The 27,191-nt window shown below is 39.2% G+C and overlaps 1 protein-coding gene across 3 annotated transcripts in view; it reads right to left on the bottom strand.

The window, feature by feature from the left end:
• The window catches only part of DOCK9 (dedicator of cytokinesis 9), a 736,189-nt gene that overhangs the window by 22,993 nt on the left and 686,005 nt on the right, over positions 1-27,191 (bottom strand). For all 3 annotated transcript variants that reach the window (XM_053707819.1, XM_053707821.1, XM_053707820.1), the window contains exons 46-51: positions 22,676-22,798; positions 21,421-21,534; positions 16,441-16,587; positions 14,714-14,924; positions 14,435-14,625; positions 6,936-7,036 (exon numbers count right to left, since the gene is read on the bottom strand). In XM_053707819.1, coding sequence (XP_053563794.1) covers positions 6,936-7,036; positions 14,435-14,625; positions 14,714-14,924; positions 16,441-16,587; positions 21,421-21,534; positions 22,676-22,798 — 887 coding nt within the window. The remainder of the gene's footprint in view (positions 1-6,935; positions 7,037-14,434; positions 14,626-14,713; positions 14,925-16,440; positions 16,588-21,420; positions 21,535-22,675; positions 22,799-27,191) is intronic.

The raw sequence follows: 27,191 nt of genomic DNA, 5'->3' as shown, positions 1-27,191 counted from the left end.
AGACAAGTGGCAGGAGTGAGTCTCCGCCCATTGAATGATTTTGGTCACTTCTTCCATCGCCAGGGAACTCCTTGTTCCCCCCTGATGGTTGATGTACGCAACAGTCGTCATGTTGTCTGATTGAAACCGTATGAACTTGGCCTTTGCTAGCTGAGGCCAAGCCTTGAGAGCATTGAATATCGCTCTCAGTTCCAGAATATTTATCGTCGGAGACAAGTCTGTATAGTCCCCATTCCACTGACTGAGCATGCACAGTTGTAATGGTCTTAGATGAATTTGCGCAAAAGGAACTATGTCCATTGCCGCTACCATCAAACCTATTACTTCCATGCACTGCGCTATGGAAGGAAGAGGAACAGAATGAAGTATTTGACAAGAGTTTAGAAGTTTTGATTTTCTGGCCTCTGTCAGAAAAATCCTCATTTCTAAGGAGTCTATTATTGTTCCCAAGAAGGGAACCCTTGTTGACGGAGATAGCGAACTTTTTCCTACGTTCACTTTCCACCCGTGAGATCTGAGAAAGGCCAGGACAAAGTCCGTGTGAGCCTTTGCTTGTGGAAGGGACGACGCTTGAATCAGAATGTCGTCCAAGTAAGGTACTACTGCAATGCCCCTTGGTCTTAGCACCGCTAGAAGGGACCCTAGTACCTTTGTGAAAATTCTTGGAGCAGTGGCTAATCCGAACGGAAGTGCCACAAACTGGTAATGCTTGTCCAGGAATGCGAACCTTAGGAACCGATGATGTTCCTTGTGGATAGGAATATGTAGATACGCATCCTTTAAATCCACCGTGGTCATGAATTGACCTTCCTGGATGGAAGGAAGAATTGTTCGAATGGTTTCCATTTTGAACGATGGAACCTTGAGAAACTTGTTTAGGATCTTGAGATCTAAGATTGGTCTGAATGTTCCCTCTTTTTTGGGAACTACGAACAGATTGGAGTAGAACCCCATCCCTTGTTCTCCTAATGGAACAGGATGAATCACTCCCATTTTTAACAGGTCTTCTACCCAATGTAAGAATGCCTGTTTGAAGACAATTGAGACCTGTGGAACCTCCCCCTTGGGGGAAGCCCCTTGAATTCCAGAAGATAACCTTGGGAGACTATTTCTAGTGCCCAAGGATCCAGAACATCTCTTGCCCAAGCCTGAGCGAAGAGAGAGAGTCTGCCCCCCACCAGATCCGGTCCCGGATCGGGGGCCAACATCTCATGCTGTCTTGGTAGCAGTGGCAGGTTTCTTGGCCTGCTTTCCTTTGTTCCAGCCTTGCATTGGCCTCCAGGCTGGCTTGGCTTGAGAAGTATTACCCTCTTGCTTAGAGGACGTAGCACTTGGGGCTGGTCCGTTTCTGCGAAAGGGACGAAAATTAGGTTTATTTTTGGCTTTGAAAGACCTATCCTGAGGAAGGGCGTGGCCCTTGCCCCCAGTGATATCAGAGATAATCTCTTTCAAGTCAGGGCCAAACAGCGTTTTCCCCTTGAAAGGAATGTTAAGCAATTTGTTCTTGGAAGACGCATCCGCTGACCAAGATTTTAGCCAAAGCGCTCTGCGCGCCACAATAGCAAAACCAGAATTTTTCGCCGCTAACCTAGCCAATTGCAAAGTGGCGTCTAGGGTGAAAGAATTAGCCAATTTGAGAGCATGAATTCTGTCCATAATCTCCTCATAAGAAGAAGAATTATTATTGAGTGCCTTTTCTAGTTCATCGAACCAGAAACACGCTGCTGTAGTGACAGGAACAATGCATGAAATTGGTTGTAGAAGGTAACCTTGCTGAACAAACATCTTTTTAAGCAAACCCTCTAATTTTTTATCCATAGGATCTTTGAAAGCACAACTATCTTCTATGGGTATAGTGTTGCGTTTGTTTAGAGTAGAAACCGCCCCCTCGACCTTGGGGACTGTCTGCCATAAGTCCTTTCTGGGGTCGACCATAGGAAACAATTTCTTAAATATGGGGGGAGGGACGAAAGGTATACCGGGCCTATCCCATTCTTTATTTACAATGTCCGCCACCCGCTTGGGTATAGGAAAAGCTTCGGGGGGCCCCGGGACCTCTAGGAACTTGTCCATTTTACATAATTTCTCTGGAATGACCAAATTCTCACAATCATCCAGAGTAGATAACACCTCCTTAAGCAGAGCGCGGAGATGTTCCAATTTAAATTTAAATGTAATCACATCAGGTTCAGCTTGTTGAGAAATTTTCCCTGAATCTGAAATTTCTCCCTCAGACAAAACCTCCCTGGCCCCCTCAGACTGGTGTAGGGGCACTTCAGAACCAATATCATCAGCGTCCCCATGTTCTTCAGTATTTTCTAAAACAGAGCAGTCGCGCTTTCGCTGATAAGTGGGCATTTTGGCTAAAATGTTTTTGATAGAATTATCCATTACAGCCGTTAATTGTTGCATAGTAAGGAGTATTGGCGCACTAGATTTACTAGGGGCCTCCTGTGTGGGCAAGACTGGTGTAGACGAAGGAGGGGATGATGCAGTACCATGCTTACTCCCCTCACTTGAGGAATCATCTTGGGCATCATTTTCTCTAAATTTTGTGTCACATAAATCACATCTATTTAAATGAGAAGGAACCTTGGCTTCCCCACATACAGAACACAGTCTATCTGGTAGTTCAGACATGTTAAACAGGCATAAACTTGATAACAAAGTACAAAAAAACGTTTTAAAATAAAACCGTTACTGTCACTTTAAATTTTAAACTGAACACACTTTATTACTGCATATGTGAAAAAGTATGAAGGAATTGTTCAAAATTCACCAAAATTTCACCACAGTGTCTTAAAGCCTTAAAAGTATTGCACACCAAATTTGGAAGCTTTAACCCTTAAAATAACGGAACCGGAGCCGTTCTTATATTTAACCCCTTTACAGTCCCTGGTATCTGCTTTGCTGAGACCCAACCAAGCCCAAAGGGGAATACGATACCAAATGACGCCTTCAGAAAGTCTTTTCTATGTATCAGAGCTCCTCACACATGCATCTGCATGTCATGCTTCCCAAAAACAAGTGCGCAATAGAGGCGCGAAAATGAGACTCTGCCTATGATTAGGGAAAGCCCCTAGAGAATAAGGTGCCAATACAGTGCCTGCCGGTTATTTTACATAGTTCCCAAGATTAAAATAATTCCTCAAGGCTATGGAGTATAAAATATGCTTATATATAAATCGTTTTAGCCCAGAAAATGTCTACAGTCTTAAAAGCCCTTGTGAAGCCCTTTTTTCTCTTCATGTAATAAAAATGGCTTACCGGATCCCATAGGGAAAATGACAGCTTCCAGCATTACATAGTCTTGTTAGAAATGTGTCATACCTCAAGCAGCAAAAGTCTGCTCCCTGTTTCCCCCAACTGAAGTTAATTCCTCTCAACAGTCCTGTGTGGAAACAGCCATCGATTTTAGTAACGGTTGCTAAAATCATTTTCCTCTTACAAACAGAAATCTTCATCTCTTTTCTGTTTCAGAGTAAATAGTACATACCAGCACTATTTTAAAATAACAAACTCTTGATTGAATAATAAAAACTACAGTTAAACACTAAAAAACTCTAAGCCATCTCCGTGGAGATGTTGCCTGTACAACGGCAAAGAGAATGACTGGGGTAGGCGGAGCCTAGGAGGGATCATGTGACCAGCTTTGCTGGGCTCTTTGCCATTTCCTGTTGGGGAGGAGAATATCCCTCAAGTAAGGATGACGCCGTGGACCGGACACACCTATGTTGGAGAAATCCCTGTCTTCTAACATACAAGTTTGCAAAAGTGTGAAGGACTGTAATTGTTGATATAATACAATTGGTATGAAAACCACAGATGGCACGGCCTTCCTCCTACTGGCATCATATGAGAAAGCAAAAGGGGATTGAAATCTCGAGGGATTGTGCACATAGATAGCACTCAAATTCCTAGATAGGTGGAATAATCGACTAAGTTACAAGATGGCGGATGTATAGGATAAATTAAAACATAACTTTTATTGGACTTTAAAAATAATGGAAAAACAATACAATTAAAAACCCAGGAATGTGTCAACTTAAATCGGAGTTACAGGTAGACTTCAAATAACCGGATTTCTGATAAACACTCTGAATTTCAAAATTATGAATTAGTCTCATTAAAGTTAGATCCAGGATAGGCTGTTAATCACAGGTCGTGGGACTAATTCTACTGCATTAATCACCTGAAATTATCAGAGTGAAAAAAATCAGGCGCTACTATTGGGCAACGATGTTAAGGAACAAATTATTATAATGTATCACACATAATTGTTAGTTGTGTGGATAATAGTGATATAATGTGATGTACCACGTATCATATATAGATGGTTATGGTATATTGTGGTATACCATATACTTTTGGATAATGCTGTATCACAATCAGAGTTAATTCACAATATTCATAAACATAAATCAAAGAAAGGTATTGGCTACATATATTTGTAGCGAGTAAGTTGTTCATCAAGTATAAGTATCAATTCTAGATGAAAAACCTCCCTTCGTAGAGTGGCAGGTATAGTGTGTGATAGCTGAGAGTTAAATATCTGTAGGTAATGATCATAGTATACTCAGACAAATGGATTACCAATAGTATATATTTATCCTTTGGATATCAACACTCATGTATTGCTCTGAAAGTATATGTGTGTCAAAACACCTCAGATACATCTTTTTAGGATAGTTTAATCACTCACACTGCAATGCCCAGATTAAAGTAGGATATAACTAGGTACAGAAGGTAATGTAACCCTAAATTGTATAGTCTTTAATAGAAATTATGTTTATTTGTTATTTTATCCACAGTATAATAAAAATTAAATGTGTAAATTGAAGTTTAAATAACAGATCTGTCTGGTTTAAATCGCACCAATCTTATCAATGCAATGGTGCTCTGCACTTAATTTAAAGGCTTAGGTGGTATTCTTTGTAATGAACCTGTAATATTTATGAGTAATTTATGTTACTTCTATTTGCAGCATCAAATTAAAGTGACCACTTCTAAATTTTTAAATTACACACACCTATTGCCTTGTATATTTAAATGCATTGATCTTGTTGCCTTTTATATTTAAATATAGGTAGTAAACATATGTGACTCTCAATCATAAACCTGAAATAATTAATGTATAATTTATGCCATTTAAATGCCTGTGTAGCAGCGTCATGTTATGATACCAACTGCCAGATTAAAAATTATCCTCTACTATTGCCTGAAATGCTCAGGTGTGTCCGGTTAGCACCACAATGTGCTGTTTAAATATATACAAGTCTCCTGTCTCTCTCCATATTATAGGTATACAAAACACTTAGCTGACGAAAATACTCGGTTATATCTAAGCCACTAATGTGACTCAACTGTTGTACACCAGACTAGGTTAAACGTATGAAAATATTTATAAGATTTAAAGTTAATTCCTGCTGTATTAAAATAACATAAACTGTGAGAAGCCCATTATCTCCCAACCTCCCCTGACATGTTTCACTGAGAGACTCTGCTTTTTCAAAAAAACAAGAGTTGAGTCACATTAGTGGCTTAGATATAACCGAGTATTTTCATCAGCTAAGTGTTTCGTATACCTATAATATGGAGCGATAGACAGGAGACTTATATATATTTAAACAGCACATTGTGGTGCTAACTGGACACACCTGAGCATTTCAGGCAATAGTAGAGGATAATTTTTAATCTGGCAGTTGGTATCATAATGTGACGCTGCTACACAGGCATTTAAACTTCAATTTACACATTTAAGTTTTATTATACTGTGGATAAAATAACAAACAAACATAATTTCTATTAAAGACTATACCATTTAGGGGTACATTACCTTCTGTACCTAGTTATATCCTACTTTAATCTGGGCATTGCAGTGTGAGTGATTAAACTATCCTAAAAAGATGTATCTGAGGTGTTTTGACACGCATATACTTTCAGAGCAATACATGAGTGTTGATATCCAAAGGATAAATATATACTATTGGTAATCCATTTGTCTGAGTATACTATGATCATTACCTACAGATATTTAACTCTCAGCTATCACACACTATACCTGCCACTCTAGGAAGGGAGGTTTTTCATCTAGAATTGATACTTATACTTGATGAACAACTTACTCACTACAAATATATGTAGCCAATACCTTTCTTTGATTTATGTTTATGAATATTGTGAATTAACTCTGATTGTGATACAGCATAATCCAAAAGTATATGGTATACCACAATATACCATAACCATCTATATATAATACGTGGTACATCACATTATATCACTATTATCCACACAACTAACAATTATATGTGATACATTATAATAATTTTTTCCTTAACATTGTTGCCCAATAGTAGTGCCTGATTTTTTTCACTCTGATAACTTCAGGTGATTAATGCAGTAGAATTAGTCCCACGACCTGGGATTAACAACCTATCCTGGATCTAACTTTGAGACTAATTCAAAATTTTGAAATTCAGAGTGTTTATCAGAAATCCGGTTATTTGAAGTCTACCTGTAACTCCGATTTAAGTTGACACATTCCTGGGTTTTTAATTGTATTGTTTTTCCATTATTTTTAAAGTCCAATAAAAGTTATGTTTTAATTTATCCTATACATCCGCCATCTTGTAACTTAGTCGATTATTCCACCTATCTGGGAATTTGAGTGCTATCTATGTGTACAATCCCCAGAGATTTCAATCCCCTTTTGCTTTCTAATGTTGATAAGTACACAGCACCGAATAGTGATACTCTAGTTATTAATTCAGAAGGAATACATGAGATAATCTCCTCCCATTAATTATCAGTATTTATCAGTATCAATAATTATATTCCCTGTTATTACTCAGTGGTGCCATTGGGCCCCCTGTCCTTTGCTATATGGCATTATATGAGATTGACAAATGAGACTTAGCCTTTTTGTGCTTTACCTGAACACTTCCTTTAATTGCTTTATTTTGTTATCGGCATATTTTTTGGTAATTGTGTCATCTAAGAAAGCTCTTGCATATGCCAGGGGACCCGCATTGACCTAGGATAAAAAATAGAGATGCAGTTTCTTTTGAGGGATTCAGAAGAACACGTATATATATTTACTTAAATATATGTACTATTTATGTTTGCTATCACATATACAATACAAAAACACAATAGTAAAATACATACTGTATATAAGAAATCTAACCCCGATGTATAATGCACCAACTCTTCAGAGTTAATGAATTCAGCAGTACCGGCAAGAAATAACCATTTCTCTACCCCGTTAGCATAAAAAACTACTAATACTGCAACGCGTTCTTAAAAGGATATGAAACCCAAACATTTTCTTTTGTGATTCAGACAGGACATACAATTTAAAAAAAGTTTCAAATGTATTTATTTGATCAAATTTGCTTTGTTCCCATTGTAATTCTTTGTTGAAAAGATACCTAGGTAGGTTTTCTGAAGCACTACATGGCAGTAAATAGTGCCGCCATCTAGTGCTCTTGCAAATGGATAACATTCTTGCAAAACTACTGCCATATAGTGCTCTAGACATGTGCATGATCATGGGCTTTTTTTCAACAAAGGATACTAACAGAACAAAGAAAATTTGATAATAGAAGTAAATTAGAAAGTTGATTAAAATTGCGTGCTCTATCTGCATCATAAAAGAACAAAAACATCATTTATGTAAGAACTTACCTGATAAATTCATTTCTTTCATATTAGCAAGAGTCCATGAGCTAGTGACGTATGGGATATACATTCCTACCAGGAGGAGCAAAGTTTCCCAAACCTCAAAATGCCTATAAATACACCCCTCACCACACCCACAAATCAGTTTAACAAATAGCCAAGAAGTGGGGTGATAAGAAAAAAGTGCGAAGCATAAATATAAGGAATTGGAATAATTGTGCTTTATACAAAAAAATCATAACCACCACAAAAAGGGTGGGCCTCATGGACTCTTGCTAATATGAAAGAAATTAATTTATCAGGTAAGTTCTTACATAAATTATGTTTTCTTTCATGTAATTAGCAAGAGTCCATGAGCTAGTGACGTATGGGATAATGACTACCCAAGATGTGGATCTTCCACGCAAGAGTCACTAGAGAGGGAGGGATAAAATAAAGACAGCCAATTCCGCTGAAAAATAATCCACACCCAAAATAAAGATTAAATTTTATAATGAAAAAAACTGAAAACATAAGCAGAAGATTCAAACTGAAACAGCTGCCTGAAGTACTTTTCTACCAAAAACAGCTTCAGAAGAAGAAAACACATCAAAATGGTAGAATTTAGTAAAAGTATGCAAAGAAGACCAAGTTGCTGCTTTGCAAATCTGATCAACCGAAGCTTCATTCCTAAACGCCCAGGAAGTAGAAACTGACCTAGTAGAATGAGCTGTAATCCTTTGAGGCGGAGTTTTACCCGACTCGACATAAGCATGATGAATTAAAGATTTCAACCAAGATGCCAAAGAAATGGCAGAGGCCTTCTGACCTTTCCTAGAACCGGAAAAGATAACAAATAGACTAGAAGTCTTTCGGAAATTCTTAGTAGCTTCAACATAATATTTCAAAGCTCTAACTACATCCAAAGAATGCAATGATTTCTCCTTAGAATTCTTAGGATTAGGACATAATGAAGGAACCACAATTTCTCTACTAATGTTGTTGGAATTCACAACCTTAGGTAAAAATTCAAAAGAAGTTCGCAACACCGCCTTATCCTGATGAAAAATCAGAAAAGGAGACTCACAAGAAAGAGCAGATAATTCAGAAACTCTTCTGGCAGAAGAGATGGCCAAAAGGAACAAAACTTTCCAAGAAAGTAATTTAATGTCCAATGAATGCATAGGTTCAAACGGAGGAGCTTGAAGAGCCCCCAGAACCAAATTCAAACTCCAAGGAGGAGAAATTGACTTAATGACAGGTTTTATACGAACCAAAGCTTGTAAAAAACAATGAATAACAGGAAGATTAGCAATCTTTCTGTGAAAAAGAACAGAAAGAGCAGAGATTTGTCCTTTCAATGAACTTGCAGACAAACCTTTCTCCAAACCATCCTGAAGAAACTGTAAAATTCTCGGAATTCTAAAAGAATGCCAGGAAAAATGATGAGAAAGACACCAAGAAATATAAGTCTTCCAGACTCTATAATATATCTCCCTAGATACAGATTTACGAGCCTGTAACATAGTATTAATCACAGAGTCAGAGAAACCTCTTTGACTAAGAATCAAGCGTTCAATCTCCATACCTTTAAATTTAAGGATTTGAGATCCTGATGGAAAAAAGGACCTTGCGACAGAAGGTCTGGTCTTAACGGAAGAGTCCACAGTTGGCAAGAGGCCATCCGGACAAGATCCGCATACCAAAACCTGTGAGGCCATGCTGGAGCTATCAGCAGAACAAACGAGCATTCCTTCAGAATCTTGGAGATCACTCTTGGAAGAAGAACTAGAGGCGGAAAGATATAAGCAGGATGATACTTCCAAGGAAGTGACAATGCATCCACTGCTTCCGCTTGAGGATCCCTGGATCTGGACAGATACCTGGGAAGTTTCTTGTTTAGATGAGAGGCCATCAGATCTATTTCTGGAAGTCCCCACATTTGGACAATCTAAAGAAATACCTCTGGGTGAAGAGACCATTCAACCGGATGCAACGTTTGGCGACTGAGATAATCCGCTTCCCAATTGTCTATACCTGGGATATGAACCGCAGAAACTAGACAGGAGCTGGATTCCGCCCAAACCAGAATTTGAGATACTTCTTTCATAGCCAGAGGGCTGTGAGTCCCTCCTTGATGATTGATGTATGCCACAGTTGTGACATTGTCTGTCTGAAAACAAATGAACGATTCTCTCTTTAGAAGAGGCCAAGACTGAAGAGCTCTGAAAATTGCACGGAGTTCCAAAATATTTATCAGTAATCTCACCTCCTGAGATTCCCAAACCCCTTGTGCCGTCAGAGATCCCCACACAGCTCCCCAACCTGTAAGACTTGCATCTGTTGAGATTACAGTCCAGGTCGGAAGAACAAAAGAAGCCCCCTGAACTAAACGATGGTGATCTGTCCACCACGTCAGAGAGTGTCGTACAATCGGTTTTAAAGATATTAATTGAGATATCTTTGTGTAATCCCTGCACCACTGGTTCAGCATACAGAGCTGAAGAGGTCGCATGTGAAAACGAGCAAAGGGGATCGCGTCCGATGCAGCAGTCATAAGACCTAGAATTTCCATGCATAAGGCTACCGAAGGGAATGATTGCGACTGAAGTTTTCGACAAGCTGATATCAATTTTAGACGTCTCTTGTCTGTCAGAGACAGAGTCATGGACACTGAATCTATCTGGAAACCCAAAAAGGTTACCCTTGTCTGAAGAATCAATGAACTTTTTAGTAAATTGATCCTCCAACCATGATCTTGAAGAAACAACACAAGTCGATTCGTATGAGATTCTGCTAAATGTGAAGACTGAGCAAGTACCAAGATATCGTCCAAATAAGGAAATACCACAATACCCTGTTCTCTGATTACAGACAGAAGGGCACTGAGAACCTTTGTAAAAATTCTTGGAGCTGTTGCTAGGCCAAACGGCAGAGCCACAAACTGGTAATGCTTGTCTAGGAACGAGAATCTCAGAAACTGATAGTGATCTGGATGAATCGGAATATGCAGATATGCATCCTGTAAATCTATTGTAGACATATAATGCCCTTGCTGAACAAAAGGCAGGATAGTCCTTACAGTTACCATTTTGAATGTTGGTATCCTTACATAACGATTCAATATTTTTAGATCCAGAACTGGTCTGAAGGAATTCTCCTTCTTTGGTACAATGAAGAGATTTGAATAAAACCCCAGCCCCTGTTCCAGAACTGGAACTGGCATAATTACTCCAGCCAACTCTAGATCTGAAACACATTTCAGAAATGCTTGAGCCTTCGCTGGATTTACTGGGACACGGGAAAGAAAAAATCTCTTTGCAGGAGGCCTTATCTTGAAGCCAATTCTGTACCCTTCTGAAACAATATTCTGAATCCAAAGATTGTGAACGGAATTGATCCAAATTCCTTTGAAAAAATGTAATCTGCCCCCTACCAGCTGAGCTGGAATGAGGGCCGCACCTTCATGTGGACTTAGGAGCTGGCTTTGATTTTCTAAAAGGCTTGGATTTATTCCAGACTGGAGATGGTTTCCAAACTGATACCGCTCCTGAGGATGAAGGATCAGGCTTTTGTTCCTTGTTGTGACGAAAGGAACGAAAACGATTATTAGACCTAAATTTACCTTTCGATTTTTTATCCTGTGGTAAAAAAGTTCCTTTCCCTCCAGTAACAGTTGAGATAATAGAATCCAACTGAGAACCAAATAATTTATTACCCTGGAAAGAAAGGGAAAGCAGAGTATAACTTAGAAGACATATCAGCATTCCAAGTTTTAAGCCATAAAGCTCTTCTAGCTAAAATAGCTAGAGACATATACCTGACATCAACTCTAATGATATCAAAGATGGCATCACAAATAAAATTATTAGCATGTTGAAGAAGAATAATAATGCTATGAGAATTATGATCTGTTACTTGTTGCGCTAAAGCTTCCAACCAAAAAGTTGAAGCTGCAGCAACATCCGCCAAAGATATAGCAGGTCTAAGAAGATTACCTGAACACAAGTAAGCTTTTCTTAGAAAGGATTCAATTTTCCTATCTAAAGGATCCTTAAAGGAAGTACCATCTGCCGTAGGAATGGTAGTACGCTTAGCAAGAGTAGAGACAGCCCCATCAACCTTAGGGATTTTGTCCCAAAATTCTAATCTGTCAGATGGCACAGGATATAATTGCTTAAAACGTTTAGAAGGAGTAAATGAATTACCCAAATTATTCCATTCCCTGGAAATTACTTCAGAAATAGCACCAGGAACAGGAAAAACTTCTGGAATAACTACAGGAGATTTAAAAACCTTATCTAAACGTTTAGATTTAGTATCAAGAGGACCAGAATCCTCTATTTCTAATGCAATTAGGACTTCTTTAAGTAAAGAACGAATAAATTCCATTTTAAATAAATATGAAGATTTATCAGCATCAACCTCTGAGACAGAATCCTCTGAACCAGAAGAGCCATTATCAGAATCAGAATGATGATGTTCATTTAAAAATTCATCTGAAAAATGAGAAGTTTTAAAAGACTTTTTACGTTTACTAGAAGGAGGAATAACAGACATAGCCTTCTTAATGGATTTAGAAACAAAATTATGTTATCAGGAACACTCTGAGTATTAGATGTTGATGGAACAGCAACAGGTAATGTAACTTTACTAAAGGAAATATTATCTGCATTAACAAGTTTGTCATGACATTCAATACAAACAACAGCTGGAGGAACAGCTACCAAAAGTTTACAGCAGATACACTTAGCTTTGGTAGCTCCAGCACCAGGCAGCGATTTTCCAGAAGTATCTTCTGACTCAGCTTCAACATGGGACATCTTGCAATATGTAATAGAAAAAACAACATATAAAGCAAAATTGATCAAATTCCTTAAATAACAGTTTCAGGAATGGGAAAAAATGCCAGTGAACAAGCTTCTAGCAACCAGAAGCAATAAAAAATGAGACTTAAATAATGTGGAGACAAAAGTGACGCCCATATTTTTTTAGCGCCAAATAAGACGCCCACATTATTTGGCGCCTAAATGCTTTTGGCGCCAAAAATGACGCCACATCCGGAACGCCAACATTTTTGACGCAAAAGAATGTAAAAAATGACGCAACTTCCGGCGACACGTATGACGCCGGAAACAGAATGACGCAATAAAATGAAGCATTTTCAGCCCCCGCGAGCCTAACAGCCCACAGGGAAAAGTCAAATTTTAAGGTAAGAAAAAAATTGTTTTATTCAAATGCATTATCCCAAATATGAAACTGACTGTCTGAAAATAAGGAATGTTGAACATCCTGAGTCAAGGCAAATAAATGTTTGAATACATATATTTAGAACTTTATAAAAAAGTGCCCAACCATAGCTTAGAGTGTCACAGAAAATAAGACTTACTTACCCCAGGACACTCATCTACATGTTGTAGAAAGCCAAACCAGTACTGAAACGAAAATCAGCAGAGGTAATGGTATATATATAAGAGTATATCGTCAATCTGAAAAGGGAGGTAAGAGATGAATCTCTACGAACGATAAAAGAGAACCTATGAAATAGACCCCGTAGAAGGAGATCATTGAATTCAAATAGGCAATACTCTCCTCACATCCCTCTGACATTCACTGCACGCTGAGAGGAAAACCGGGCTCCAACCTGCTGCGGAGCGCATATCAACGTAGAATCTAGCACAAACTTACTTCACCACCTCCATAGGAGGCAAAGTTTGTAAAACTGATTTGTGGGTGTGGTGAGGGGTGTATTTGTAGGCATTTTGAGGTTTGGGAAACTTTGCCCCTCCTGGTAGGAATGTATATCCCATACGTCACTAGCTCATGGACTCTTGCTAATTACATGAAAGAAATTGGGTTTCATATCCCTTTAAGAAGGCTTAATAGATTTATTATAAGCCAAATGATTTTAGTCTGTTCCATTAATAATTTTGTAAAGAATCCAAATGTACCAAATTCATTTGGGAAAATTTAAGGATGAACTAATATTAATTTCTAATTCTGTCTATTGAAAATGTGATGGATTGTTTAGATGGCCTATAATGTTAAAGAAAAAATGCTCCTGGTACATTTCTATCATAATAAAGAACTTAAACAAAAATGCTGAATTTCACATAAAAGCACATGGATTCAAAGGGATATTCAAATGTGTCTTAACACATTACAGCCATCTAAGCAGCCCCAACGTAGGGATTTAACTATGTGTTTAACCACTTTGCAGAATATAAAGGGACACTAATGCAAAAAGGACATGCTATAACCAATGAAAGGTTTGCAAAACAATGTCCCTTTAAAGTGCATCATTTCTGTAGCTTCGTAATACAAAACAGTCAAAAAGTAAACGGTCAGTTTAGTTTACCTGTGACTTAAAGGGACACTGTACCCAAATTTTTTCTTTTGTGATTCAGATTGAGCATGAAATTTTAAGCAACTTTCTAATTTACTCCTATTATCAATTTTTATTCGTTCTCTTGCTATCATTATTTGAAAAAAGAAGGCATCTAAGCTTTTTTGAATGAATTTATCCACCAATCAGCAAGGACAACCCAGGTTGTTCACGAAAAATGGGCCGGCATTTAAACTTGCATTTCAAATAAAGATACCAAGAGAATGAAGACAATTTGATAATAGGAGTAAATTAGAAAGTTGCTTAAAATTTCATGCTCAATCTGAATCACGAAAGAAATTTTTTGGGTACAGTGTCCCTTTAACTATAAATCAAAACATTCCTAATACACAGGAAAGAACACAAACGATGCAGTGCCACCCTTACCTGTACGCTGACACTGCCCTGCAGCTTTAACTGTAACTTAATCATATCTACTTCAGAAGAGGAGCAAAGTTGCCTGAGTTCTGCCACTTTCTTACTCATTTCATCAATGGCTACCTCAATAGGGTTGAGATCTGTGTGGTGCTGATACATGACAGGAATTCTCTTCTTCACATAAGGGAAACAGTGAATTGCTAAAGGGGACAAAATAATGAGGTGAAAATACTTGACAGACAGGTGGATCACACAATCACAGATCACTAGAGGCGCCCGTGGCTCTACCTGTCAGTATAGTGCGCCGTTTCCACTGCTCCTCCACACCACCTTGTCTTTTGCCAGAAAGGGTAAATGGCATTTCAAACACAAAACGACGAATATTGTGACTTTTCTCAAATTCTGTTTTCCTTTCTTGCAGTTCTTTATCTTCAAAATAAGGCGTGACGTGAGTCACCTGAATGTAAGCATACTTAGAGTCCAAATCTTTAGGATTCACCTGGGAAACAAAAGAAGAAATGGCACATTATCATTAAGAGGCATTTACACTGTATATACAACAGCTATTCTATTACAAATCATCACAATCTGGAAACTGGACAAACAGAAATGTAGCTCCGACTCTCCACCTTCCCTCAGCTTTTTATCCTCTCCATACTGGTTGTCACATTATGTTATGGAAGGTTACGCTGCTTATTACTACTATACTAATTGTGTGATAATTGGAGAGCTTCCTTTTCTCCACCTTCAATGTAGAATGCCTGTTTTTGGTACATTGTTTTTTTCCTTTTTAGATTTCTCTGTTTGGTCTCCCGCACAATAGTAGACAAGGTTCTGATGCTGTATTTTACAAGTTATACTCATGTTTAATTGTTTATATATTTTCCATTTATTGCTCTTTTCTTTTGCCTTTATTTATACTGTTTGTTATGTAATAATGTTCCCATAATTTGTGAATATTTCAATCTATATTCATAACACTATGTGTAAGTATGTACAATATGTGCATTATTTTTTTAGAATATGTATCCTTTTTTTAAAAGTCAATACAAAATGATTTAACACCCATAAAAAAAATGTAGCAACTAAGTAATTTGCACCATACATTCAATTTAAAATAAAATAGAAAATTGTATATAATTACAGTTAAAGGGACAGGAAACCCAAACATTTTCTTTCATGATTTAAGATACAGCATACAATCTTAAAGGGACATTGAACACTTTGAGATTGTAATATAAAATGATAAACTGTATAAATAAAAAAAACTCTGCAATATACTTTCATTATTTTTTGTCCCCTTTTTCTGTAATTTCATTCTGACAGCTTTTCAGTACCTGTTAGAAATGGAAGTGCAGAACATTGTTATATTCCTCACAGCCATTCGCTGCACACTCTAGTGACTCATTTATAACGGTCTATAATTGGCCACAGTAGAGAAGGTAATCTAAGCTACCACATGACAGCTTTCTATTGTGTTTTATAGAAACTAAAACTTTACACTTATTTTGTCAATAATTAAACAACTAATGAAACTTTAAAAAAAATACATCTACATGTAATTCTCAGAATAATCTTTTCTTTGAATGCATCATTCTATCTAGCATTTATTTGGTGTTTAATATCCCTTTAAGTAACTTTCCAAGTTACTTATGTTATTTAATTTGCTTCGTTCTTTTGGTTTCCTTTGTTGAACAGTATACATAGGAGAGCACAGGAGCTGGGAGCTAGCTGCCGAATGGTTGATGCATATAAATGCCTCTTCTTATTGGCTTACCAAGGTAAACAACATATTCCCAGTAGTGCATTGCTGCTCCTTCAATACAGGATATCACAAAAATGAAGCAAAATTGATAACAGAAGTAAATTGGGAAGTTGATTTAAATCTCCTGTTCTATTTGAATCATGAAAGAAAATTTTGGGGCTTCATCTCCCTTTAACCTTTTATTATTTGCCAGTTAGAGCCACATAACAGGGATTTTTCTTTGGTCAGCACTTGGGTTGCTAATAGTTACCTTGCCTGAATCCTGTATCATTTTCACATTTTCAGAACCAAACTTGTCAGAGTAGAGTTTGAGCAGCCGTTGTGAAATCTCGGAAAGAGGCGTTAGTTTTGGCTCCTTGTAAATGTATTCTTTTCCATCTTCATCTTCAAAGAAACCCTGAGGCAGTTATAGAAAAGTCATTATAAGAACACATACAGAGTCACATGAAGAGGATGCAGTGAAGGATATGACATGACTTTCTGAACTGAAGAGTAATCAAGCTGAAAATAAATTTTCACAGCACTAACGTAATAAAAAGGTAGAAATATTATTCTGGGAGTATTGCAAATATGCTAATACTTTTAACATTTCACACAGAAGTATGACATGTATCAGCCCTTGATAATGAAGGAATACAGATATATACACACAATCTCTTTTGTTATGTGTATAAAAAAAATAATAATTTATATTTTAAAGGAATTATAACCTCAAACCACTTTCATATATTTCAAGGGTCTTAACATAAAAACAGCGAATGCTTAATGTTTGTGATACTTTTTGAGACCACCATAAAACCAAACAAGACATCTCTCTAATTTTTTTTAAACCCACTGATTACTTTTAATTAAAGTAAAAGTCAACCCTAATGTTTGTGAAACGCTTGGACTGACTATTGAAACAAATAAAGGGGACTTTCATTCATGACGTATATTGAAACAAATAAAGGGGACTTTCATTCATGACGTATAAGATACTTCATGTAGAAAGCTCCTTTATTTGTTTAAAGGGATCGCCGTTCTGAGCTGCTAAGGCAGGCCACGGCAGAAATTTATTTTGCTAAGAGGTGACGTTTTCACCTCTTAGCAAATAGTGTGCGGGAAATATGGCTCCCAAGGGCGCCAAGCCGGATTTACCGCACGGCTATTGGCTAAGAGGTGAAAATGCCACCTATCTAGCAAAACAGCGATCTGTCGTGGGCTTCCTTAGTAGCTCAGAGCGGCGATCGCTTGAAACAAATAAAGGAGCTTTCTGGATGAAGTATCTTATACTTCATGAATGAAAGTCCTCTTTGTTTAAAAAAACAATCTTAGCGTTTCAAAAACGCTAGGATTAACTTTCACTTTAAGATTAATATCTCAATTCTTCTACTCAGTTCTGCAACCTTGGATAGTAAAGAAAAGTAAGAATAGGGTGTCAAACATTTTCACTCAAGTAAATGTTTTGTACATAAAAAAGTATTGCTTTTAGTAAAGAAAAAAATACAATATATATATATATATATATATATATATCTGTGTTTGTGCTTCTTGTATGATAAAACTACTTCCCGTTAAAGGAACAGTATTTTTTTTTAAATAAGTAATTAAAACACTTTCTGCAAGGAAATCTGCAAGTAACTAACGCAAATCATTAATGCTAAAGTGAATACAAATTTCAAATTTACAATTTGATCCTAGAAGGCTCCCCAGACTGACCACAATCTGGCACAGTTTTTAAAAATATCTTAACCCCTTAATGACCAAGGACGTGCAGGGTACGTCCTCAAAAAAAAGGCAGTTAACGCCTGAGAACGTACCCTGCACGTCCTCGGTCTGGAAAGCAGCTGGAAGCGATCCTGATCACTTCCAGCTGCTTTCCGGTTATTGCAGGATGCCTCGATATTGAGGCATCCTGCAATAACATTTTTCAGCCATCCGGTGCAGAGAGAGCCACTCTGTGGCCCTCTCTGCACTGGAGATCGGTGGCTCTGTTCGTTGGTGGGTGGGAGCCGGCATGGGAGGCGGGTGGCGGCCATCGATGGCCCTTCTGATCTGGAGGGGGGGCGGGATCGTGGGCGGGGATGCCCGGGGGCGCGCGTAATTGCACGGGGGGGCGGGCGCGTGCACGGGGAGGGAGCAGGTGGGAACCGCTACACTAGAGAAAAAAAAGTGTTGAAAAATGAAAAAAAAGGCTTGAAAAATAAACAAATAATTTTTAAAACAAACACATCAGTTAGGTGGTGGGGGTTGGTCTGTGGGGGGGGGGGGGAAGCTACACTACAGAAAAAACGGCCAAAAAATAAAAAAAAAACACATATTTTTTTGCAAACTGGGTACTGGCAGATAGCTGCCAGTACCCAAGATGGCCCCCAATAAGGCAGAGGGGGAGGGTTAGAGAGCGATTTTGGGGGGGATCAGGGAGGTTGGGGGCTAAGGGGGGGATCCTACACAGTAGCATATGTAAATATGCTAAAAAATTATTATTATTTTTTTTAAAAACCCTTTTATTTTAGTACTGGCAGACTTTCTGCCAGTACTTAAGATGGCGGGGACAATTGTGGGGTGGGGGAGGGAAGGGAGCTGTTTGGGAGGGATCAGGGGGTGGGATGTGTCAGGTGGGAGGCTGATCTCTACACTAAAGCTAAAATTAACCCTGCACGCTCCTTACAAACTCCCTAATTAACCACTTCACTGCTAGCCATAATACACGTGTGAGGCGGAGCAGCATTTAGCGGCCTTCTAATTACCAGAAAGCAACGCCAAAGTCATATATGTCTGCTATTTCTGAACAAAGGGGATCCCAGAGAAGCATTTACAACCATTTGTGCCATAATTGCACAAGCTGTTTGTAAATAATTTCAGTGAGAAACCTAAAATTGTGAAAAATTTAACGTTTTTTTTAATTTGATCGCATTTGGCGGTGAAATGGTAGCATGAAATATACCAAAATAGGCCTAGATCAATACTTGGGGTTGTCTACTACACTACACTAAAGCTAAAATTAACCCTACAAGCTCCCTAAAAGCTCCCTAATTAACCCCTTAACTGCTGGGCATAATACACGTGTGGTGCGCAGTGGCATTTAGCAGCCTTCTAATTACCAAAAAGCAAAGCCAAAGCCATATATGTCTGCTATTTCTGAACAAAGGGGATCCCAGAGAAGAATTTACAACCATTTATGCCATAATTGCACAAGCTGTTTATAAATAATTTCAGTGAGAAACCGAAAGTTTGTGAAAAAATTTGTGAAAAAGTGAACAATTTTTGTTATTTGATCGCATTTGGCGGTGAAATGGTGGTATGAAATATACCAAAATTGGCCTAGATCAATACTTTGGGATGTCTACTAAAAAAAATATATATACATGTCAAGGGATATTCAGGGATTCCTGACAGATATCAGTGTCCCAATGTAACTAGCGCTAATTTTGAAAAAAAGTGGTTTGGAAATAGCAAAGTGCTACTTTGTACTTATTGCCCTATAACTTGCAAAAAAAGCAAAGAACATGTAAACATTGGGTATTTCTAAACTCAGGACAAAATTTAGAAACTATTTAGCATGGGTGTGTTTTGGTGATTGTAGATGTGTAACAGATTTTGGGGGTCAAAGTTAGAAAAAGTGTGTTTTTTTCAATTTTTCCTCAGATTTTATAATTTTTTTTATAGTAAATTATAAGATATGATGAAAATAATGGTATCTTTAGAAAGTCCATTTAATGGCGAGAAAAACGATATATAATATGTGTGGGTACGGTAAATGAGTAAGAGGAAAATTACAGCTAAACACAAACACAGCAAAAATTTAAAAATAGCCTTGGTCCCAAACGGACAGAAAATGGAAAAGTGTTGTGGTCATTAAGGGGTTAAGCAGAGACCTGTACAGCCTATTGGAAGGCCACAATTGCACCCTTGACTTTATACTGTGCATGCTCCTTCTCTTTGTCTGTTCAGCTTCCTGAAAGAGGAGTGATGTAAACCAGGCAGACTGACGAAAAAGGAGCAAGCATAGCAGTAGGGAAATGGGGTGGCGGCAGCCTTTTCACTCGCTGTACTGCTCACTGATGAAAACATGAATTAACTAAGTTGGTTTATTGGTGGCTACAAATCTTCAACAGATTTCTCAAGGTAAAATATTACTTTTCTGTGCCTTGCAAATAGTATTTAAATTACAAAAAGTATACTGTCCTTTTAAAAATTGCATGAATAAAAAAATAATCATTTTTGATGTTCAGGAAAACAAACTGTTTTGTTTGACAGTGTTTAATTGTTTATTCAGCATAGCTACATAACGAAGTAAATAGAAAAAACACACAACAGGAGTCTGACAAGTGTTACATGCATGAGTTGGCCATGATACAATGCACACATGTATGCTATTACAGTACAAACTAAATACCATGACACCTGCTAGTGACAATATAAATGTCCAAAAAGACAGGGTATACATAAAGCTTAGTGTGATAAAACCAACCACAAAACACACTCCTCATGAAGTAGAAATGTGGTGAAAAGAACAGAACACAATGAAGAAATGCAATGTTGGGAATTTTAGAATCCACATCAAACCAAAAGCAGCAATGCAATGACTATTTATTGCATTGTTTGCTTTTTAGTTATTTATTGTAGTTACCTCCACATCGGTTTCACTGTCTGTAAACTGGTATTGCTATAAAATTATAAAAAAGGAATACAAAGGATAAAATGATAGTTAATGTGACTGGTGCAGACACAAGCTGCATACACTTCTCCAAATGCAAAAGTTTCACAGTTTGAATGGGAAGCCTTGACAAAAAAGCTGAATCGCATACAGCGAACGTGAGCATGTACGGATTTAGCCTGTGAATAGCTCACTATGATCTACTAATTGGCACATCAATAAGCAGCCATTTCAGTTCACACTTCATGCATTAAAAACATATACAGCAAATTGGTGATATGATTCAACCTCAGCAGATGGACTATTTATCCTAACACTGAAGAATGTGTGGAAAATTTAGCGTTACGGCAAGAAATGCAAAAGGTGCTCATATCATACTTGCAAACCACACTTATGGACCAAAACAAAATTGCTTAAAATTGATCTGTGAAGCCTGAAATACAACTTACCGCTGCCTTTTCACAAAAGTGGGAAGTAAATAAAAAATAAAAATTTAAAAGATACAAATATAAAAGAAAAAAAATCAAGACATACCAGGAATATCATGGTTTAAAAACAAACACAGTATTTATAACATGAAAAAAAACTTACTTGTCCAAAAAAGGCCACTCTAAAGTAGGTTCCCAGAAGCCTCCTGCCTGTGTGCATCACTTCAGTGACTTTGCTGTATGCCCGATGTAATGTATCATACAAATGAGCAAGTCTCTGAAAATAAATGGTCAATGAAGTACACATAATACTTTTACAAATACAATATGTCCATTACTACAAAATAAGCACCACACAGAAATTATTTCACCACAATTACATCTTATAATGATCATTCTATTTGTCCTAAGTAAAATTGTACTGCCATTAGTAAGAACAAGCATTTAGTTTTTACAGTGTAAACACTATTTATTAAAATACAAATCATATGCCCCTAAAGCTCCAACCTATTGTATTTTTTTTATAAACCACATTTTATTGTTAATACAACACTATTGTAATTTGAAGGTCCCTGTGGTAAATTTAAAATGGCTCCTTATGTTTCTTTCTATTCCTCAGTGAGTGTTACTGCATTTTCACAACTGTCAAATCCTCAAAGTAATTAATGTGTCATTTTACGCTCTATTCATTATAGCCCCCAGAGAAAGCATTAATCTTACTACTCAATGTATCCAATATGACTTGAGTACTCTGGAGAATTTCCTAATAAGAAACAATCAGGGAATACTCGCAAACTAGATAGTAATGTGGTTCTACCAAAGTATACCTATAGCTTTATGAATGCAACAGAATCGTAGAACATTAGCCACCTGTGATCACTATTGCATGATCTATGCTGAATAGAAAGAATACGTTTTATTACAAAATGTTTTTTAGTCTGCGTGTGAACAAGGCTTAACTTGTCATTGGATATAGTAAATAGGTTTCTAAGGGCATTTTAACTCAGAAGAACTCCACATTGCTTCTGGGATGTAACTTTGCATCTATTTTCTTTTGTGCCTGGTACACTTTGCAACCAAGCAGAGCTAATTGGTTACAGAACTTTGTGTTTTATAACCTTCTTAAAAAGTCATGTTGCACTGGGCAAAAGTGGTGGGAAAAAGCTTGGGGGGGATGGAGTAGCTTTTCCCAGAGGGGGAACTCAGACACTGTGAGACATATAGCTTATGCATTGTATCTTCGACGACTGGAGTTCTATATACCCGTTTATAAAGGACTATTGCCATGCTATTTTAGCCTAGCAAGTAGTTTAGGAGGCCTCTCAGCATCTATCTAATTATATTACATCTGGCCTAAAATAAAAAACGTAAGAAAATTACATTCAGTCCCTTGTTATCTATGTAAGCAGAAGCATTACCTCAAAATCCCTGCGTTTTTCATAAATGGGAATGATGAGTTTATAGATGTCTGCAATTAGCTCATAGCGCTCTGCTTTCCACAGTCCATCTGCACACTGCTCCAATAACTCCATCAATACCTCCTGTGCGACACAAAGCAGAAAGAATTTTCAGTTGATTATACAAACATGACAATGTCAAGAAATGTAAGAACACCATTTACTTTTAACGCCTCTACTAACAAAAAACATAAATTATGCTTACTTGAAAATTTTCTTTTTATCCATGGGAAAGAGTCTACAGCCGTATTCATTACTTATGGGAAAATAAGAACCTGGCCACCAGGAGGAGGCAAAGACCCATCAGCCAAAGGCATAAATACTCCTCCCACTTCCCCTATCCCCCAGTCATTCAGCCGAGGAACAAGGAACAGTGGAAGAAGCATCAAGGTGAGAAGGTGCCAGAAGATGAAACAACAACAACGCCTCCAAAACGGGCGGGGGCTGTGGACTCTTTCCCATGTAAGAAAAGAAAATGATCAGGTAAGCATAATGTATGTTTTTCTTCTTCCTAATGGGAAAGAGTCCACAGCCGCATTCATTACTTATGGGAAATTTATACCCAAGCCAAAGAGGACACAGAATGCCAAGACGGGAGGGTAAGAGGCGGACCAATGAAGGCACCTACCAAAAAACATATTCCCAGAAAACATAATCCCGTTTCGTCCGAAAACCGGGAGCAACATTATTGAAATAAAAACACAAAACAACCCCGGGGACGCAAAGTCACCGACAGTCCAAAGGACCTGAACAGTTACCATGAGTAGATGCAACCGATACACAAGCCTTGAAGACCCCACTCTCAGGGGCCACAAACCAGTCACAGCCCCTGAAAACAACAAGGGGACCCGACTAATAGGACAGAAAGACCAACTCAGGTCTTCAAGAAGACAACCAAGATCCACTCGCTAGGCTCACCTGTACAAATGTCAGGACAGAGAAAGACAGCAGCAGCAAACGGAAAAATTACCATAGAGAAACCAAAGAAACCTAAGGACCGGCGGACGCATAAAGCGCTACACAGCGTGGACGAGCGACAACCACCGATCAGAATCTCAAAGGGAAAATCCCTTACCACAACCAAGACCCACCCCCAGGCCACAATAGACTGAGGATGTCTCACAAGCTAGGAAAAACTTCCGCAGCTGGAGAAGATCGATAAAAAGATGATCATGCTAAAGGCGTGAGAGAGCAAGCACAGCCGCCCCAGAAGGAATACAAAACATCACGCTCCTTTGCAACCTAGATGGTGTAGACCAACACAACACCCCTATAGGCCGCAGAGCAACAGAAACTCATCCGAGACCAATCCTCTCGACAACCGAGAAATCCCTAAGGATCCCCCATCTCCAGAGGGAGCAAAGAAACTCCACTAATGGACTCATAAAGTTTGTTAGCAACCAAGGTGCAACAGCATCAGCAGAGCCAAATTGCAAATCCACCGCTCGCTAGGTAGCGAAGCTAACCAACAGGTTCTTACAGCTGACATAAAGCCCCAGACCCTCACAAGGAGAGGGAGAGAAAATCAACCAGGCACGCGTTGGAGAAAAAAGAAACAACCAGAACCCAGGGATAATTCCAAGCCGGAGAACGCGAATTCCCAAAGGGCGAGTCCACATGCAACATTAGTGTAGAGAAACCAGTCGGAATCGAACCTCGATCTGAAGGAGCTATAAAATGGCTAGATCTAAGTCGAGCATACGAATTAACAAGATGTATTCACTGAAAAAACAATAAGCACCAATGTGACCCTTCCTTCCACAGGGAACCAGAGTCCCAAGATGAAAAGACTATAGGACGTGTCCCCAAGACACCTAAACCATCTAGCCGATGAATGCACAGGCACTGAACGCCTCAAAGAGCAGATATGCGGCAAACCCAAAAGGCACCCCCCTCCAGGAAAGTATGCCACAGACCATAGGAGAAAGGTCAGACAGACCATCCAGAGCCCAACCAAAAAAAGGAATAAAATCTATGAGAAACAGCCTCTCAAGCCCTCACAACACCGGCAGCAAGGCAACTAACTTGCAACCACCATATGCCGAGCAAAGTTACGCAAAATGCAGAGACTAGAAAGGGAAAGGTAAAACAGGCTAGACGAATGAGGACAATAGGGCAACTAGCACCTAAGAAAGGAAGGCCCAGAAGCCTGACCTCACCACAGGTACCCAATCTGCCAAAAATTCCAAGTTCCCCAAGGAAAACAATGGAACCCATCCTGACCCAACCCCTAACACCCAAGGGGATAACAGGGACAAGGAGAGATAGCCAGAACTTGGACTGACAGAACCACAGACTCCCCTCCCAAACCTATAATGAGATCCTAGAAGAAGGGGTCAGACTCCACTAGTCAGAACCCAAGGCCACACGCCTCAAACCGGACCAACAAGCCGTCAGAATTACTCATCGAGGAAAAGGAAGACCTTGAACAGCAAGCACAGAAGGACAGAGGATATATACTGCGATAAAACACGCAGCCCGAGTCCAAGACAAAAAACCCTGGAACAGCAGTCACAAGACCACTTTGGTTCCTGACCCCTAAGGGGCGGTAGAAACAATCCCGGAGAACACCAGGAGGTAGGAGTAAGTAGCCACCTCAGCATGACCCGACCTATACTAGCCATCCAACAGCACCTAGTCTCTAGAAGAGCCACCAAGGGCAACCCAAAAGGCCAGAACCGCACACAGCAGCAAGGACCTCACCCCTCAGGCCGAGGATGCGAAGGGACGCAGTGGAACTCCCCCGGCCCATGACTCTGGAGCAGAATGACACGGCCAGCCCAAGCGCTCCTGACATCCAGAACCAAAGGTCGCGATGTAAGTGTAGTTTATAAAAACAGACAACAAAGGCGCAACATGCGTCACTAACAATTAACAGTGCACACACCAACTCCGGATGAATCAATCCCAGAATTCCAATAGGAAAACAAAAATCCGACTTGGATAAAATAAACAAGGGCATCCGAAGGCATCCGCCAGAAGGAACTATGTCACCGCTGGACCTGCCAAACAGAGACTGGAACCCTCAGAAAAAGAAGCTGGGAAAGCTCATAATAGACCGACCGGAGTTAAATTAACTCCATCATCTATTCCGAAGAACTGTGTGAGAACTGAGAAGTCCCCAGACGAAAAAGGAGAGGATCCCCTAACAAATCAAAAAGACGTCTTAGTAGGACACGCAGCCACACAATCCTATAACGAAACGCACAACATGGGGGAACAATCACCCCCGGGAGGAATATTATAGTGCCATTCACGGTCTGAACATCTGGGATACGCAGGCAGGCACATAACTGCAAGGAAACCTCGGGATCATGCAGACAAATCAGCGCCAATAAAATATTAAAATGAAAATGTCCTGCCATCTCCGGAGGAAACAATCCACCTTGCGCAGAGGAGACATCAAAGTCAGGGTCACCTGCGAAAACAAAAGGAGTTTGCGATTAGGAAGGTGCCTCCTAAAGAACAGAGCCCCCGAAGGCTCAGCAGATCCAAGGTCCCCCGTGCCTGAGGGACCTGGCAAGCTATGCAGGCACAAGAGACAAGAGTGGTAGACTTGCGAAAATGGGGCTAAACAACAGTCCTCGTCCGAGGACGACTCATCATCTGAAATGACAATAGTCCCGGCATTAGAATCCTCCATGGCTAGAACTAATATAAACGCTAATATTGGAAAACAAAAAACAAACAAGTGGCACCTGTCAAACAATGGCTGGGGCACTCACCACCTCCTATGACCAGACCTCAGCGGAGCAAACTCATTTCCTCCGTCGCCACTCGGTCAGGAATGTGGAAAGGGAAGAACCCCACCCAAGTGTAAACACGCGTGGTCAGCAGATGACCCGCAAGATCCAAAAAGTACGCACCGAAAGGCGGAAAAACTAGGCCCACATAAAATAATATGCAAGACTACACAAACAGGCATACACCCATAACCCAAAGCTTTTTAGTCCTACACCTGCATTCACAAGCCCAGAAAAAAGTCACTATGTACTGCATAGTGTAACGCTACTTGTCTCAGCCTCAGAGCCCGTACACACATACCCAATGCAGGTTGAATCACATAAGAAACATAAGAGACCCCTTCCCCGTTCACCAAACAACCCTAAGGAGGACATATACCTTGATTCCGAGATCTGTACTGAAGGTGCCTCAGCAAGGCCAATACTATACTGTCATAATAAATCACATTAAATACAATGTAATAAAATGAAACAATCTTACCGGAATCTACGCCGTGGAACAGGAACACGGCCCTTCAAGTGTGACGAATAGTGGTAGCGCCTCTGTCATGGACTTGAGAGAAGACAGCAGGTAGCGAAGCGATGTTCGACAACGCCAAGTGCTGAAAGGAGCTGTTATAACGAGTCGTGATGGTGTCGCAGGGAAAGCTCCCACTGCATCTCTGGACTCAAATTTTCGCCCAGGCCCTCCACGAGAGACTAACAGGACTACTTAAAACTCCTGTCCCATGTCG

The sequence above is a fragment of the Bombina bombina genome, chromosome 3 (assembly GCF_027579735.1).
Source record: "Bombina bombina isolate aBomBom1 chromosome 3, aBomBom1.pri, whole genome shotgun sequence".
NCBI lineage: Eukaryota > Metazoa > Chordata > Amphibia > Anura > Bombinatoridae > Bombina > Bombina bombina.
This window is presented reverse-complemented; position numbering and strand designations above follow the sequence as displayed.